The 18,449-nt window shown below is 48.1% G+C and overlaps 1 protein-coding gene across 1 annotated transcript; it reads left to right on the top strand.

The window, feature by feature from the left end:
* The first annotated feature begins 7,598 nt into the window (after positions 1 to 7,598).
* FAM210B (family with sequence similarity 210 member B) lies at positions 7,599 to 17,932 on the top strand. The gene is made up of 3 exons (XM_005569390.4): positions 7,599 to 7,824; positions 14,058 to 14,233; positions 15,345 to 17,932. Exons 1-3 carry the CDS (start codon positions 7,639 to 7,641, stop codon positions 15,559 to 15,561), a joined length of 579 nt encoding a protein of 192 aa, XP_005569447.2. The 5' UTR covers positions 7,599 to 7,638; the 3' UTR covers positions 15,562 to 17,932.
* The last annotated feature ends 517 nt before the right edge of the window (positions 17,933 to 18,449 follow it).

The following is an 18,449-nucleotide window of genomic DNA, read 5'->3' on the forward strand; positions in this document are numbered from 1 at the left end:
CCTTCCACGCTCTTCTCAGTATGAGTGAACGAAGCAAACCAAAAATGGTTATAGCACATTCTATGGTTAGTTTCCAGAAGGCAGTGTGGGCGCCAGGCCCTGTACCAAGCACCTTAGGTGCATTAACTCGCTTACTTCTCACAACCACCCCATGAGGTGGGTACTATTAATATCCCCAGTTTACAGAGGAGAAAACAGAGGCCCCAAGATGTTGAGTGACTTCCTAGTCACATCGTTATTGGAGGCTACACACTCTCAGATGGCCTTGACCCCAAAGTCTCAGCTCTTAACCCCAAGCCATAAAATGCCCTTAGCCCCAAAGCAAGGAAACAAAAAGGAAAAAACTCAACCAGGCAAGAACCTGGCCAAGAGGAATCAGAATTTGTCTAACTAAGTCACGTTTTCCGAGTTCCTACCGAGTGCCAAGCATTAGCCTATGCACACTAAAGATGTCACCCAACGCGAGCCGCACAACAGCACTGGGAGGTGTGTGCTATGACCATCGCTATTGCAGAGAAGGGACTACGAAGCTGAGAGAGGCAAAGGGATCTACTAAGGTGCCACAGTGAGTTAGTGGCTAAGGCAGAATCCAATTCAGGTCTGTCCCTGCGGCCAATGTTCTTAGGCACAACTCTCCCAAAGCAATGAAGGAAAACATCCAAATCAGTCCAAGTGCAAACAAGGACGGGCCGGGAGGAGAAAGGGGTTGTCCTAAAGTGGGCGGTGGTAGTTATCACAGGCGATGTTCTCCACACCAGCTTAAGGGGCAGGGTGAGTCCTCTGTCCTGGGAATGGAGAAGCTCAAGCATTCTTTTTGTTTGTCGTGTGGAGGACGAGGGCCCCCGGCCTGTGTTTCTGCTCTGTCTTCTTTTGTGCCTAGCACATTGCAGATGCTCAGTGAATAGTTGTTGAATTGCACACTGACCACAAGGAGGTGAAAAAAAATTTTTTAAATAGTTGCTGAACAGGCCGGGCGCGGTGGCTCACGCCTGTAATCCCAGCACTTTGGGAGGCCGAGGCGGGCGGATCACAAGGTCAGGAGATCGAGACCACGGTGAAACCCCGTCTCTACTAAAAATACAAAAAAATCAGCCGGGCGCGGTGGCGGGCGCCTGTAGTCCCAGCTACTCAGGAGGCTGAGGCAGGAGAATGGCGTAAACCCAGGAGGCGGAGCTTGCAGTGAGCCGAGATCGCGCCACTGCACTCCAGCCTGGGCAACAGAGCGAGACTCCGTCTCAAAAAAAAAAAAAAAAAAATAGTTGCTGAACAAAGGAATTAATGCACATCTTCCCTTCTACAAGAGACCTATTGCTGGTGCTTCCACAGTGGCCAACTGAGAAGTGGTCTGCATGGGCCTGGACTCCAGGTGTCCTCCTCTGCCCTCCTCCCTTCTGTGTGGCTTACAAGGCCATTTGTGTGGAGAAGGATGAAGTGGGACAGGGAGGAGAGCCTTGCAAGTACTGATATCCTGCCTGTCCTGCACACATAGGATTGCTTTTAATCCTTGCAGGAAGTCACTGAGGCACTTGTCATTATTTGTATATTTACAGAGAAAGAAAGCTGAGGTTCGAGGAGTTTACATCATTTCCATATGGCCACTCAGCCAGTAGTTATGCCCTCTGGAAGGCAATTCTGACCTATTTGCTCCAAAGACCCTGCCAGTTAACCACAGAGGGAGAAGAATGAGCAGGTATTGCGTGATGGACACAAACCACACACATGATCAGTACACAGCAAGTATGTGGTAAATGAATGAATAAATACATGAACAGGAATATTTCAAGAAGAGGATTACTAACAGGATTTGTTATTATAAAACGTCATGAAAAATGGAGACTGGACAAAGTCTGGTAGATTTGACAGTTAATTTCAACTTACAGTAGCAAAAAAAAAAGAAAAAAACAGAGGAAGTCACCTATATATCCATCACCAGAGATTAGATTAATCATGGTGCATCCATATGACAAAATGTCTACGGATTTTAAAATCATGTCCTATAATTATTGTTTTGACAGGAAACACATTCGTGATCTGTAAAGTAAAACCTGAGGCTGGACACGGTGGCTCACGCCTGTAATCTCAGCACTTTGGGAGGCGAAGATGGACGGATCACTTGAGGTCAGTAGTTGGAGACCAGCCTGGCCAACATGGAGAAACCTCATCTCTACTAAAAATACAAAAATTAGCCGGATGTGGTGGCGGGTGCCTGTAGTCCCAGCTACTTAGGAGGCTGAGGCAGGAGAATTGCTTGAACCTGGGAGGCAGATGTTGCAGTGAGCCGAGATCATGCCATTGCACTCCAGCGTGGGCGATAGAGTGAGACTCGGTCTCAAAAATAAATAAGTAAATAAACAAATAAATATACAATGAAAACGTTATGTTAGGACACATGTGTACAGCACGACCCCATTTTTATCCATGGGATACTTCAGGACATGGGGTGCTCTGGTGCGTTCTTGGTCATGTGCTCATCCCCATGACTTGAGGCCAGGTGGGAGCTGGGGTTTGCCAGCCTCACTCTAATATAGTAGGGAGGGAAGTGCACTCTCCATCGACAGAAACGGCTGGCCAAACAAAGATATCGAAACAACGCTAGCCATATTTCCATGGCTTGAGTCCTGTGCCCTGTGTCAGGCCCAGTGCTAAAAGCACTTAGACATGAGATCTCATTTAACCTTCTGGCAACCCTTCGAGATAAGTATTATTATTTGTACCTCTCACAAGTGAGGAAGCAGAGACTTAGGTAGTTCGAGTCATTTAGCTGAAGTTCGGAGCAGAGCCGGGTTCTAAGACAAGTGTACCCCACACCAAGGCCAGGATGTTAACCACCAAATCTTGATACAGTAAGGCCTTCCTTTTACTGTATTACCCACTGCTAGGGCAGTAGGGGTTTGGAATAAAGAATGCAGATTGGAAACTAACAGAGAGGAGGCAAGAAGTGACATGTGGGCACAGGTGGTTGGGTGTGTCTTGGAAGGAGGGGAGGGGTGGCTGGAGGGAAGTATGGGGGTGAACGGTGGATCCCCTTGGTCAGTCTCCAGCTTCCCCAGAGGAGAAGGGAGTGAGGGTTCGCGCTGAGAGGGAAGGCACCAGGGAAGGAGGGAGGACCTGAGGGCAGAGCTCATCTGGAACGGTTACTGTAGAACCTGACAAAGAGAGAAGGAGAATTGGAATAAAAATGTTCCTGAGACCAGCCTGGGCAACATAACACCCATCTGTATAAAAACTAAAAAAATTAGCAGGATAGGGTGGCATGCACCTGTAGTTCCAGCTATTCAGGAGGCTGAAGCAGGAGGATTGCTTGAGCCAGGGTGGCTGAGGTTGCAGTGAGCCATGATCGTGCCACTGCACTCCAGCCTGGACAACAAAACAAGACTCCATCTCAAAAAAAAAAATAGAAGGACACTGTTAAATAGGCAGTAAAAATCACCATGACAACTCAAGGGAGAGAGATTACGAAAAGAAGAAAACAGTTTCATATTGTAATACCTTAAAAGGCATTTCTTGCCTGCTTTTTTAATTATTATTTTTTATTGTACTATTTTATTTTATTTTGAGACAGGGTCTCACTGTCACCCAGGCTGGAGTGCAGGGGTGTGATCATAGTTCACTGCAACCTCTTCTCCTGGGCTCAAGCAATCCTTCCACGTCAGCCTCCAGAGTAGCTGTCACTATAGGCGCTGTCACCCGCGACAGCAAGAACAACCGTTCCTCTTCCCTTTCCTCCTCAGCCAACTCAGTGCAAAGATGACGAGGATGAAGACCTTTTTTTTTTTTTTTCTTAAGATAGAGTTTTGCTCTTGTTGCCCAGGCTGGAGTGCAGTGGCGAAATCTCAGCTCACCACAACCTCCGCCTCTCAGGTTCAAGCTGTCCTCCTGCCTCAGCCTCCCGAGTAGCTGGGATTACAGGCATGCACCACCACACCTGGCTAATTTTTTTTTTTTTTTTTTTTTTGTATTTTCAGTAGAGACCAAGTTTGGCCATGTTGGCCAGGCTGGTCTTGAACTCCTGACCTCAGGTGATCGGCCTGCCTCGGCCTTCCAAAGAGCCGGGATTATAGGCGTGAGCCACTGCGCCTGGCCTTACATGGCTGCCTTTAATGTCAGATTCTCAAGTTAAGAACATAAAAGTTGGTCCTACATTTCTCTGCTAAAGACACCATTTAGAGTCAGGATAAATAGACACTCTTGGCTAGGCGCAGTGGCTCATGCCTGTAAGTCCAGAACTTTGTTAGGCCCAGGCGGGTGGATCACCTGAGGCCAGGAGTTTGAGACCAGCTTGGCCAACATGGTGAAACTCCGTTTCTACTAAAATTACAAAAATTAGCCAGGCATGGTGGTACACTCCTGAGGTCCCAGCTACTCAGAAGGCTGAGGCAGGAGGATCATTTGAGCTTGGGAGGCAGAGGCTGCAGTGAGCTGAGATCACACCACTGCACTCCAGCCCCAGAAAACAGAGCAAGATTCCATCTCAAAACAAACAAACAAAAAACCCTCTCATTTGCTGTACTCTGCAACCTTTATGGAGTGAAATTTTGCCATTTCTTTAAATTTACAAATACACATATCTTCTCACTAAGCAATTTCACTTTGAGGAATGTATTACATAGGTATACTTAGACAAGGCAAATGATAGAAGTACCCACTGGTTCATCACAGCATGGTTTATGATCACAAGAACTGGAAAATACCCTAAATACCCTAATTGTCCACCCACAAGGGATTGGTTAAATGCATTACAGCACCCTGGAATACACTGGAATGCTAAGCAGATTTTTTTAAGAATATGGAAGATTTTTGTGTACAGATTCGGAAAACTCTAAAATATATTGGAAGCGAAAAAGTCCAGGTGAAGAACACTGTGTATACTATGCCCCACTTGGGTAAAAATAGCGATGAAAACCATTTGTGGGAATTTGCCTGCACACGTGTAAAATTCTCTAGAAGGATATGCACAAGCAACTGGTAACAGTGTTTGCCTCTAGAGAGAAAAAAATGAGGAGAACCGGTCACTGGGATAGGAAGGAAACTTGTCATTGTGTAGACTTTTTGTACCTTTAAAAATCTGAACCATGAGAATACATTATCTATTCATGAAAATGAAGAAATTAAAATAAATATAGCTCCTGCATGAGCTGCTGCTCCAAAGAGACAAAGAGAGCTGACATCATAAGAAAAAAAAACAAAACTGTCACAAGTTCAGGCAGACAGCAGCTCCAATACATTTTGTTAAGAGGAAAATTTCTTCACATTTAGAAGAAAAAAATAACCTAAAGTCTATAATTACAGTATTATATTTACCGTCAAATTTAAAGGGAAAAACAAAATTTTCTTTTTCTCTTCTCTAATAAGCGTAGAGCATGAATCACAAACTCAACTGCCCTTTAAACCCAGGCAGGTAACTTAAATGAATGAAGAAGGCCTGGTGACAAGAAAATCGTGGGCACTTTGGGAGGCTGAGGCAGGCGGATCATGAGGTCAGGAGATCGAGACCATCCTGGCTAACATGGTAAAACACCGTCTCTACTAAAAATACAAACAATTAGCCCGGTGTGGTGGCGAGTGCCTGTAGTCCCAGTTACTCGGGAGGCTGAGGCAGGAGACTGGCGTGAACCCGGGAGGCGGAGCTTGCAGTGAGCCAAGACTGCACTTTAGCCTGGGCAACAGAGCAAGACTCTGTCTAAAAAGAAAAAGAAAATGATGGGAACAGGGAGGAACTTGAGATCAGATGCCATCTGGAGGTGGCACTGTCACCGGCTGACAGAGGGGCTTCAGGCAAGCTATTTCTACAACATCACAGCTAACGTGTGTGCCCTCTCTGTGCACCAGGCACTGAGCAAAGCCCTTTCCAAGAACTGTGTCAAAGAATTATCTCAACAATCCCATGGGGGAAAACTATTATCATCTTCATTTTACACATGAAAAGACCAAGGCTCAGAGAGGTTGAGTCACTAGTTCCAAATCACACAGCTGGACTGATAGGGCCAACCTGACAGACAATCTGCACCTGTAAGCACTCTTCCCCAACTTCTTGCAGGCACTTAAACAGAAGCACTCTCATCCAGGGGCACTTTGGGACCTCCCTCCAACAGACCCTGTTATTTTCACAGCTATAACTCCATCTTATGTAATAAACATTTTTAAATGCACATATGTTTCATATCATTTCTTTGCCTGTGTAAGAGCTTCGTTGAGTTGAATTGCAGTTGACTAACAGAATGTTACATCTTTTGTAAAATCTAATTCTTTTTCTTTTTCTAGAGAGACAGGGTCTCGCTTTGTTGCCCAGGCTGGAGTTTAGTAGCATAATCGTGACTCCCTGAAACCTGGACCTCCTGGGCTCAAGCAATTCTGCGTCAGCCTCCCGAGTAGTTGGGACTACAGGTGCGTGCCACCACACCCGGCTAATTTATTTTTATTTTTGTAGTGACGGGGTTTCGCTATGTTGCTCAGGCTGGTCTTGAACTCCTGAGCTCAAGTGATCCTCCCACCTCAGCCTCCCAACGGTCTTGGATTATATGAGCCCCTCCGCCCAGCCGGAACATCTTTATTGAAGTATAATTTACATAGCATAAAATTCATCCATTTTAAGTGTACTGACCCACGAGTTTTAGTTGCACAGCTGCCACCATCCCCACAATCTGGGTTTAGGATCCTTCCCTCACCCGCAAGACGTTCCTCCCGCTCCTTGGCAGTCAATCTCATTTCCCACTCCCAGCCCTAGGCCACCACGGATCTTTTAGGTCTCTGTGATTTTGCCTATTCTGGGCACTTCGTGTAGGTGGAATCCTCCAATGCGTGACTTTTGTGCCTAGAGTTTTTCAGTTGGCATAAGAGCTTTGAGATTCATTTATGTTATGCATGTATCAGTAGTCCGTTCCTTTTCATTGCTGCAAAGCGTTCCATTGAAGGCTTGTGCCACAGTGTGTCCCAGTTTATGGACATTCCTAATTATTGACTAATATTTATAAGCTCTCTACAAACGTTGGTGTCTTCACATTTTAGTCTTTGAGTGTCGAGCCCTTGTTTCTCTTGAGAAGCTACCGAGGAGTGGAGTTGCTGGGTTATATGGTTAGTGTATGTCTAACTTTTTAAGAAACTGCCACACCATCTTTCGCTTTACATTCACGCCAACAATCTATGAGGGTCATTTACAGGACTTTTCATTAAACATGTACTAATGTCAATTCCATATTTATTTTCTTCTTTGGAGCTAACACGTAAACATATCTATAATCTTTTTCAGGTTTTACGCATTTCTGCAGGGAGGAAAGCTCATAAGCCACGGCCCTATGCCCACCTTTGTGCCCGCAGAATAAGGAAACCCGCGAACTACACTCCGCAGTTAGAAAGCCCAAGACCCTGCGAAGACCTGCACCCGCCCCCAAAGGGGCGGGCCTGGTGAGCGGAGAGGAGGCGGGGCGCGCTCCTTCAGCCCCGCCCACCAGCCCTGGACTCCCTCTCCCGAGGAGGGGAGCTAGAGGGTGAGCCAAGGGAATGTGCACACGCCTCTCCAGCCCCGCCCACCGCGCGCGCCGCGGCGCCCCTGGCGGGCGGGGCCGGGGAGGGCCCTCGCCGGGTCAGCTCCGCCCACCCGCCCCCAGTCAGCGGCTCCGGTGCCGCGCCTAGCTGCGCGCCATGGCCGGGTTGCTGGCGTTACTGGGCCCGGCAGGCAGGGTGGGCGCCCGGGTCCGGCCTCGCGCCACCTGGCTCCTGGGCTCCACTGCCCCCTGCGCCCCGCCGCCCCTGGCCCTGGCCCTGCTCCCGCCCAGGCCAGACGCCCGGCTGCTCCGCACGGCGCGCGGGGACTGCCGCGGCCGCCAGGTAAGCACCCCACCCCGACCCTGATCCCGGGGGATGTCCAGGTCCCCAGACGTCCGCAGGGCCGCGCCCGGGGCCGGCCGCCTCCGCCAAGGACGCCTTTGCACTTGTAGCTGCCCGAGACCGAGCCCTTCCAGGGTCCCCGAAACCCCAAATCCCTACAAGCTAAGGAAGCATTCCTCCTAGTTGACAGCCAGAGAAACTGAGGCTCGGGAAGGTATGGCGCTCTACGCAAGGTCGCTCAGTCTTCGGCCGAGCCCCGGGTCTGCAGAGCCTCAGCCAGGCTGGGGCGCAGCCGACGGAGTTGCAGATGGGCCTGGACTTGGTCTGAACTTCCTCACGTTGCCCGCGGGGTTGTTGTCCAGGCCTTCTGGCTGGGTCTGGCTGCGTCTCGCTGTGTTTTGAACACCTCCCGACGCTCGCAGCTCCTCCCTTTTGATCTAACTGGAAGAGCAGGCGTCCCCAGGGAAGCCGCGGCCAAGGAACCCACAGTGCTGTTTGTTATGTTTCATTTCTGTCACCTTCCATGGGTGCTAAGTGAAAACTGATTTTCATTCAGAGCAGTCATAGCAGCTTTCCTTTCAAGAAATCTATCACTTTCTTCCAAGTGGGTCTTTTTCAGTAAAAATAGTAGTAAATAATGAAGTCTGGCGGTCCAGGAATGGCAAACCCATAAGCGCGGAGCCGGCGTCTAGCCCGGAGCGCGTCCGGCCTCGCAGTCTGGAGCCTCTTTGTTTGCCTGGGTGCAGACAGGGCCCTCCATTGACCACCGGGTGACCTCAGACCGAGCCCTGAAGGCTTTTGAGCTTGTTTTCTGACCTTTTAGAGGGCCAAAAATAGCGCCTTCCCAGCAAGAGTTTGGAAGACAACTCCATGAGCTGGTGCGGGCCCCAGCGTAGTGCCGCCGGCCCAGCGAGCATCTCCTGAGCATTCCCTAGCTTTTCAGTGAGGAGCGGATGGGGATTGGACCCAGGCTTTCACCAGGCCTCCTGCCCACATCGGCTTCCTTCCTTGCCTTCTCCAGTCCGACAGGTGGCACACAGGTCTTGGGGATCCTCTCCAGAGGGGCACCTTCTGCACACACCGTGCCACCTCCTGGTGATTGTTCAGGGCCCAGCCCAGCTGTTCCTGCCTCCAGGAAGCCCTCTCTAACCACCTGTGAGGCCTCCGATGCCTCCACTGGGCCTCCTTCCACCCCATGGCTGTGGGTCTTCTCTGCACTCATCTGGAATGGCCTCTTGTCCTGCTTGTCTGTCAGCCACATTGACCTTGTCCCCAGCTCGGGCCCTGGCACTGGAGCGGCTTGTGTGTATACAGTGGCGAAGAGTTGGCCGCAGACTCCCTGGATTCCTCTCTACTCACTTGTGTGACCTTGATCAAATTCCCTTCTCTCTGTCTCAGTATCCTCATATGTAAAATGGGATGTTAATAATTCAGACTTCATAGAATGTAAATGTAAAATGAGATATGTTCATACCTAGCATCTGGTGTGTCCCAAATTAAGGTTAGAAATGGTTATCATTGCAGTAAATATATACGGTCACAAGGCCCCCGTGAGCTGTCCTCGTTGCTTCAGCAGCATGGTAAAATCCGCAGAATCCGAGTGGGATCAGAACTCAAAGGAGATTAGGACAAAAGATAACTCATCTGCCTCAGAAAATGTGTCCCCAGCAGGGCCTGGGAGCCGTGCAGGGAGGGTCTGAGCTTGGCCAGAGCCCAGCACCTCCCCTGTGGGCTGTTCTGGCCACCCTCGTTGGGAGGTAGGCGTGTGCTGCCCAGCTGGGAGCTCCAGATTTGCCAGGTGTTTAATTAAGAGCCAAAGAGGCCCACCCACCTCTGCCTTGGCAGGGGGTCTGTGTAAGAGGGGTAGGGAAAGCCACAGAAGAGACCCGCCTTTTTGTCTTAACGTGATTCCATGTCCTGTAAACCGCCTAGCAGCCCCGGCTGCCTGTGCCACTTACCCCTTCCAGGGAGGTAGGGGGAACTCAGGCAGACGACTTCCTCTCCCAGAGCCCCAGTGTCCTTTTGTCTCCATCAGTTCTGGTTCCAGTGCCACCTTTTCAGGGACACCTTCCCTGATGGCCTTATTTAAACTTGCAACGTTCCTCCTACTCCCTGTCTCCCCCGTGACTGGTGTTTCTCTATGGCGCTTGTCACAAGTAGCAGCCCTGGTATTTTACTTTTCTGTTTATTGTCCCTGCCCTCCCATAAGACCATAAGCTCATTGAGGATGGGGTTTTGTCAGTTTTTCCCATTGCTCTGTCCCCTACACTTAGAACAGTGCCAGGCACAGAGGGGACACTCATGAATCCACAAGAAGTAACATAGCATGGTTGTTCAGAGCAAAGGCCTTGGACCCAGACTCAGTGAGTTTGGATCCCAGCTCTGACGGTAATCCCTGTGTGATCCTTGGTAAATTACTCAACCTCTCTGGGCTTCTCAGATCCTCTTCTGTTAAGTGGAATTGACAGTAGTAAAGGTTGTTGTGAGGATTATATGCATTAATATTTCCTTTTTTTAAAATTAGAGACAAGGCGGGCACGGTGGCTCACTCCTGTAATCCCAGCACTTTGGGAGGCCAAGGCGGGTGGATCACCTGGGTTCAGGAGCTTGAGATCAGCCTGGCTAACATAGTGAAACCCCATCTCTACTAAAAATACAAATATTAGCCAGGCATGGTGGCACGTGCCTGTAGTCCCAGCTACTGGGGAGGCTGAGGCAGGAGAATCGCTTGAACCTGGGAGCCTGAGGTTGCAGTAAGCCAAGGTCGTATCACTCCACTCCAGCCTGGGCAACAGAGCAAGAATCTGTCTCAAAAATATAAAATAATAAAATAAAAGATACGTTGGCCAGGTTGGTCTTGAACTCCTGGCCTCAAGCAGTCCTCCTACACCTCAGCTTCCCAAAGTGTTAGGATTACAACCATGACCCACCGCGCCCAGCCAATAGTTTCAAAGTACTCAGAACAGTGCCTAGTACAAAATATACACAATATGGTGTTTATTATTAATATGATTTATCAAGTGAAAGAAAACAGGTGACACTCCAAACACTGTGATCGACTTGGCAAGGTCCTTGGCTCATTCTTTAAACTTTCCTACCCCTTCTCTATTACAGGTTTTTGTACTTTAAAAAATGTTGAGGAGAGGCAAAAGGGGCATCTCACACACACACTCGCACACACACACTCACACACATGCGCATGCACGTTGAGTCCAGACAGAAGATGTGTCACGTCGTCCTGTGCATTCAGTACAGTGCCTAACACATCCCGGGTACTTAAGGCAGTGTTTCATGAAGAAATGAATGTCTAAAAATTTTCCGTTGCCTGCAAGTCACACCCTCATAAATTCTTTTATTTTAGCTTCTTTAGTCTCCCCAAAGATTAGGAAGAAAATGCGTGGTTCACAGTGCTTACAGACGGGTGTTTTTACCAAAACAAAAGGAAGAAAATTGTCCAGTAACCGGGTGTTCTCTAGAATGTCAGAAACCAGCCGTGGTGCCAGCTAACCCGAGATTGTCCCTGTGTCCGAATGTCTTGCCCCTACCACAGTCTTGCAGTAGATGCTGCTCATTCTATAGTTGGAATCCTCGCTGCCTTTTTATTTTTATTTTTTGGCCAAAAGGCCTTTTGCCAAAATAAAGACCACAAAGAAAAGGGCCCTCTCAGAGACAGCTGCACTCGGTCCACTGAATGGACAGAGTGGGGCCAGGTATCAAGGGCATGGGTGTTTGGCCCTGCGAGGGGCTGTAGGTGGCCTCCTATCAGTCCCCACCGCCTGGCTGCTCCCCCCTCTGCAGCCTCCCTCAGCAGCTGGAGGAGGGTGAGGGCTTGTTTATCAGGGAGAACCGATGCTCTCCACAGCCATCCTGGCCGGGGGTGGCAGGGCTAGTCAGAAGGCTTGGAGGAAACGGGAGGTCACATAAGCTGGCCAATGAAAGGGGCTGATGACATCTTCCCTCCTCCCCTCCAGAGCCTGGACGTTCTGGAAAAGTGCCTTCCTTTGAGAAGGGTCATTCTGGCAGGACAGGAAAGGGGAGCGTGCTGAGTACCACAGAGGCTGAGGCCTGGTGGTCACCAGCCCAGTCACCAGTCCATGCTGCCAGTTAGCCATCCCTCCCTTCTGAGCCTCAGTCATCCATCTGCCAAAACAGGAGCGACAAAGTTTCCCGGGTCATGAGGCAGTGAGGGCTTTATGAAATGACACCTTTGAAGTGTAAGCTCAGCTCCTGGCTCAGCAGAAAGGACCTGTCATCAGGACACTGAGGGTTTTCCTCCAATGTTCTAAAACATCTTATGCCTCTAAAAATAACAGGGTAAAAGTGGGCCAGCTGCAGAGCCCATAACAAGAGCTGACTTACAGCCAGGTGCTCGTCACCTGCCGGGACCAGCCTCAGGACTGTCCTTAGAGAAGTCTTTTGATTAAAGTGCTCTCTTACTGAGAAGCGGTTTTTTCCCTCCCCTAATCCGGGTGGTGTTGGGATTTTTGTTTCTCCCACACATTCCAGGCTTGGTGGGTGCTCAATAACTGTTAACAGATGTCCCATGCAATCCGTGATTTCTGTACAAGTCCTGGTAGAGTACTGTGCAAGAATCACCCCCATTTTGTGTGTTTCAGATGTCAGGTGTAAATCTTGATCGTAGGAGTACATCTGCCATCACTTTTGCTGCATTAATTTTGTGCACGCCGTCCTTTTTTGGTGGCATATAACATGGTTGTCACATGTGCAGGCTGTGGACTTGGAGGGCTGGGCTCTGATCTTGGTGACTTCAGGCCGGTGACCTCACCTCACCAAGCCTGCGTTGCTCGTTTGTAAAGTGGGAAAAGCAGTAGTATCTACCTCTGAAGGTTGGCGTGAGGATGGAAGGAGAAAGTGTCGGAGGACCGCCTGGCTCAGAGAAAATGCTTGATAAAGGATCATTGTCCCCAGGCTTGTGCACCCTGGTGTTTTAGTTACTATTGCTGCTGTGACAGATGAGCACACACCTGGTGGCTTAAAACAATCCACATTTATTATCTTACAGTTCTGGAGGCCAGAAGTCCACAATGAGTCTTAATGCACTAAAGTCAAGGTCTCAGCAGAGCTGGGTCCTTCTGGAGGCTCGAATCCATGTGCTGCCTTTTCTAGCTTCAAGCCGCTTGCATTCCTTGGCTCATGGCCCTTGCCTCCATAAGCAGCTCCAGTAGCAGCACATCTTCGGATCTCTCACTCTGCTTCTGTCCTCACAACCCCCTCCCCGACACTGAGTTTCCTGCCTCCCTCTTTTCTCTTTTTTTTTTTTTGTTTTTTTTTTTTGTTTTTTGAGACGGAGTCTCGCTCTGTCGCCCAGGCTGGAGTGCAGTGGCGCGATCTCGGCTCACTGCAAGCTTTCCTCCTGGGTTTACGCCATTCTCCTGCCTCAGCCTCCTGAGTAGCTGGGACTACAGGCGCCCGCCACCGCGCCCGGCTAATTTTTTGTATTTTTAGTAGAGACGGGGTTTCACCGTGGTCTCGATCTCCTGACCTTGTGATCCGCCCGCCTCGGCCTCCCAAAGTGCTGGGATTACAGGCGTGAGCCACAGCGCCCGGCCCCTCTTTTCTCTTATAAGGACCCTTGTGATGACATTGGTAATAATGTAGCCCAGGTAATCCGTGATCATCTCCCTATCTCAAGACCCTTAATCACATCTGCAAAGTCCTTCTGCCATGTAAGGTGACATATTCACCGATCCTGGGATTGGGACATCTTTGGAGCCATCATTCTGCCAGCCATACCTAGTTCCAGGCTTGCATTGCACTTGGTGACTAAGTTGGCTCAAACTCGGCTCACTGAGTAAGAAAGGGGTAACTGATCCACGCCTGTAATCCCAGCACTTTGGGAGGCTGAGGTGGGTGGATCACGAGGTCAGGAGATCAAGACCAACCTGGCTAACACCGTGAAACCCCATCTCTACTAAAAATACAAAAAATTAGCTGGGTGTGGTGGTGTGCGCCTGTAATCCCAGCTACTTGGGAAGCTGAGGCAAAAGAATCCCTTGAACCAGGGAGGTGGAGGTTGCAGTGAGCCGCAGTTGCACCACTGCACTCCAGCCTGGACGACAGAGCGAGACTCCATCTCAAAAAAAAAAAAAGGAAAGGGGTAACTGATCTCTCATCCAGCAGGAAAGAGTATAACCTTGCATGCGCGTATAAAACCCAGTAATGACTGCCCATGCCTGCCCTAAAGCATCACCTCTTCTCTGATTTGTACACAGGATCCCAGCCAGGCCACAGAGACAACAGGCAGCAGCGTCAGTTGCACAGAGGAGAAAAAGCAAAGCAAGTCACAGCAACTGAAAAAGATTTTTCAAGAGTATGGCACTGTCGGCGTGTCACTGCACATTGGAATCTCATTAATCTCCTTGGGCATATTTTACATGGTTGTGTCAAGGTAAGATTTTTGACACTAATTAATATTTGTTTTTTACCGTCATGTAAGATTCTATGTGAATAAGAACGTGTTTGCTGAGACTTTTTTTTATTTTTATTTTTATTTTTATTTTATTTATTTTTTTTTTTTTTGAGACGGAGTCTCGCTGTGTCTCCCAGGCTGGAGTGCAGTGGCGTGATCTTGGCTCACTGCAAGCTCCGCCTCCTGGGTTCACGCCATTCTCCCGCCTCAGCCTCCCAAGTAGCTGAGACTACAGGCGCCCGCCACCACACCCGGCTAGTTTTTTGTATTTTTAGTAGAGACGGGGTTTCACCATGTTAGCCAGGATAGTCTCGATCTCCTGACCTCGTGATCCACCCGCCTCGGCCTCCAGGGTCTCACTCTGCTGCCCAGGCTGGAGTGCAGTGGCACGATCACAGGTCACTGCAGTCTCGACCTCCCTGGACTCAAGTGATCCTCCCACCTCAGCCTCCCAAGTAGCTGAGACTACAGGCATGCACCACTGCACCCAGCTGATTTTATGGGTTTTTTGTTGTTGTTGTTGTTGTTGTTTTCTGAGACGGAGTCTCGCTCTGTTGCCAGGCTGGAATGCAGTGGCGCTATCTATCTTAGCTCACTGCAAGCTCCGCCTCCCGGGGTCAAGTGATTCTCCTGCCTCAGCCTCCCAAGTAGCTGGAACTACAGTCGCACACCACCAAGCCCAGCTGATTTTTATCTTTTTAGTAGAGCCAGGGTTTCACCATATTGGCCAGGATGGTCTCAATCTTTTGATCTCATGATCCACGCCCCCCCGGCCACCCAAAGTGCTGGGATTACAGGCATGAGCCACCACGCCAGGCTGATTTTATGTTTTTTATTGTTGTTGTTGAGACAGGGGTCTTGCTATGTTGCCCAGACTGTTCTTGAACTCCTGAGCTCAAGTGATCCTCCCATCTCAGCCTCCCAAAGTGCTAGGATTACAGGCCTGAGCCACTGCACCTGGACGCTAAGACTTTTATCCATTCAGCTACTTCATTACATTTTTAAAAATACTGTAAATCTTATAATCAAACCAATTTCTTCATTTAATCCTTTGCTGTAACAATTGTTTTCTTTGCTTCTTCCCCCCTAGTGGTGTGGACATGTCTGCAGTCCTGCTGAAACTCGGATTTAAAGAGTCCCTGGTACAGTCAAAAATGGCAGCAGGCACAAGTACCTTTGTGGTGGCCTATGCAATCCACAAGCTGTTTGCGCCAGTGAGAATCAGCATGACGCTAGTCTCTGTGCCCTTGATTGTCAGATATTTTCGAAAAGTGGGGTTTTTTAAACCTCCAGCTGCAAAACCTTAATGAACTCTTCAGTCGTACACACTGAAAACCTATTTCTTCTAAATTACACAGTTTGGATTGGTTTTAGGGTTGTAGGGTTTCTTTTGGAGAGGCAGGGGGCTAATTGCTATGTTCTCATGGATAAACTTTGCCAGCAAAAATCAGGCTTTTGAACAATTTTAATTTTTTGCCTCATACATTTTGTGAATGCTATTCATTATAGGGCTTGTATGTATAATCTAAAATGTCAGCAAGACATCACAGATGGGTTAACATCTCAAAACAAAATAGCCTACAAACGTTCCTTGTGGGAGATTTTGGCGAGGGTCTGTCTGTAAAAGCTCCAGGGGGTTCATCTTGGCTCAGTTTCCTAAAAAGCAATGATTGATTTAACTGGCTTTTAAATACCCCCTTCCGCTGATATTTGTTGTCAGCTGCCTACAGTTTAATATGCAGCGTTCTGCAAAACAGCGGCCAGTGCTACGGTTAATGAAGCAAAACTTAATACGTAATCACAATCTAAATTAGCATCAATACTTTGACATTCATTACATTTGTTTTTGGGGGAAGAAGAGTATTTCTGGTATGTTTCATTGATCCCCAAACACCTTCCAATCTGGACATGATGGGGCTGATTCCAGATGGTTTTTCTGAGATTTCATTAAAGTAGGTCAGCGTCATTTGTCTCTGTTTAGGTAAACCATGAAAACTCTGCCCAGTAGCAGGGGCATCGCTTGGTTCCTGATGCCCACGTTCCAGAGGAATTTGGATACCACACATAAACAGCTAAGACAATCTTAGCTTTCCTTAGACAATCTTTATCTCAAACTTCAAACATTCCAGAATTGTCATGTTTACACTGTCTCATTGAGTTAAAAATCCTGTTCAAGAAAAAAAAAAAACATTTTGTATCACTTCCTAAAAAGGAATATTCGTGGCACTTGTCACAAATGGAAGGCAACTATGAGATAATACAAGTCAGAGAGGGGCTTGTATTACACGGCAGGTGTAATTAGTCTACTGAGCCAGCTTTACCCAATGAAGGGCATGTATGTTAGAGAGATTAGCAAAGAGTAGAAATTCAAGCATAGAGGCGGTGGTTTATGCCTGTAATCCCAGCACTTTGGGAGGTGGAGGCAGGCGGGTCACTTGAGGCCAGGAGTTCGAGACCAGCCTGACCAACATGGTGAAACCCCGTCTCTACTATAAATACAAAAGTTAGTCGGGCATGGTGGCACACGCCTGTAGTCCCAGCTACTGGGGAGGCTGAGGCAGAATTGCTTGAACCCAGGAGGTAGAGGTTGCAGTGAGCCAAGATCACACCACTGCATTCCAGCCTGGGCGACAGAGGGAGACTCTGTCTCCAAAAGAAATCCAAGCATAGATCCAAACTGAGACACTGAGACTTCCTCCTTACAGTAGTCAGGAGCAGGCGATTGAAGTAATTCTGTCCTGTGGGGTTCGGCATCATGCACGTTCCCCCTGGGCCGTTCTCTTGATACAGGGCACTTGCTCCACATTCCGGGAACCCAGATTAACCAGTCTGCCCTGTCACGTAGTTGAAGGAGTTGCATTTATCTTTCTGGCTCTCAATTCCTTTAAAATTACATTGTTGCAGAACTTCCACAAGGCTAAATAAAATTACATTTGTGACCATCAGAGAACTGAAAGAACTATTAACTGGCTGTCCTGGTTTTGCTGAGATCAGGCTGTTGACAGTTCCTGGTTGGCCCACACCTACCCATGTCAGTTATCTCCACTAACATCTCCAAGAATCTTTGTAGGACAGTTTCTCCACCTGCAAGGTCTTTCAAATAGAACTCTTCTTTCCTTTAAGGCAATTAGCCCACTGCCAAAAGATTTTACTGTCTTAAAGCTGGAACTGTCTTTCTGAGATCTAATTCCAAGGACTTCTCCACAGCTAAGTGAGATGCCTCACACCAGTATTAGATGATTCTTTGTGTGGACAGAACAGAGCATTTTCACCTTGTGTTTAAAGCAATTTGTTGGCTTCGGCTCCTCACCACTTTCTATACTAGTCTCCCATTTACGTCCCTAGTAATGCCTATGCAAAAAAAAAATGAAAAAGCTGATGATGAAACAGGTTTAAGGGCTTAAATCTCAAACTTTGTGTTAGGAGTAACAAGAGTGTGCTGAGAGGGCAAGCAATAAAACAAGTCATACCAAAAAGCCACATGGCTCTCTCCTAAGCCCCAACCCCACTCCACTCCTGTGGCCGGTGGTCCAAACAGAAAATAACTGAGGACGAAGAGGTCAAAGGATCAGGGAACTAAGCATTATGTGAATTCACCAGCAAGATGTACAGAACACTTGTGTTTACATTGTTTTTATGGAACTAGCAGAATAAAACTGATCTATTTTAAAAATGAAAGCCATTGTTTCTCTAATTTATCTGACAAACTGAGCAGCTTAAATTCTGTGAAACATCTTTATGAACTTTTTAATATTCCTTCTGGTAAGCCATGGTTGTTGATGAAGTGGCACTGTGACCAGTGTATTAATGTGCTACTCCAATGAGCTTTTTCTTTGCTTGTGTGGGATTGTCTGCGGAAACATCCCAAGTCTCACTGGTAACACTGGGGAAGTTAAGTCACGTGGTAGTAACTATAGCTTGGGAGGGTGGCACAAGAACTATTTGGGAATGTCAAAGTCATTTCAGCTCAAGACTGTGAGAACCAGAAGCTCCTTTGTCCCAAGAGGGCTGGCAACTGCAATTTTACTCAGTCGTGTTTTTAAGTTTCTCTATGTTGGCCACTTTGTTACGATATATCCTGACATACCTGCTGTCCAGTTTCTTGCACTGAGCATTGGCCGTGCAAGCAGATTTCTCTACTAGCTCTAAGTTCAGCACTTCTACTTTTCCTTCATCACGGTCACTTTCACTGTAT

The sequence above is a fragment of the Macaca fascicularis genome, chromosome 10, assembly GCF_037993035.2.
Source record: "Macaca fascicularis isolate 582-1 chromosome 10, T2T-MFA8v1.1".
Lineage (NCBI taxonomy): Eukaryota > Metazoa > Chordata > Mammalia > Primates > Cercopithecidae > Macaca > Macaca fascicularis.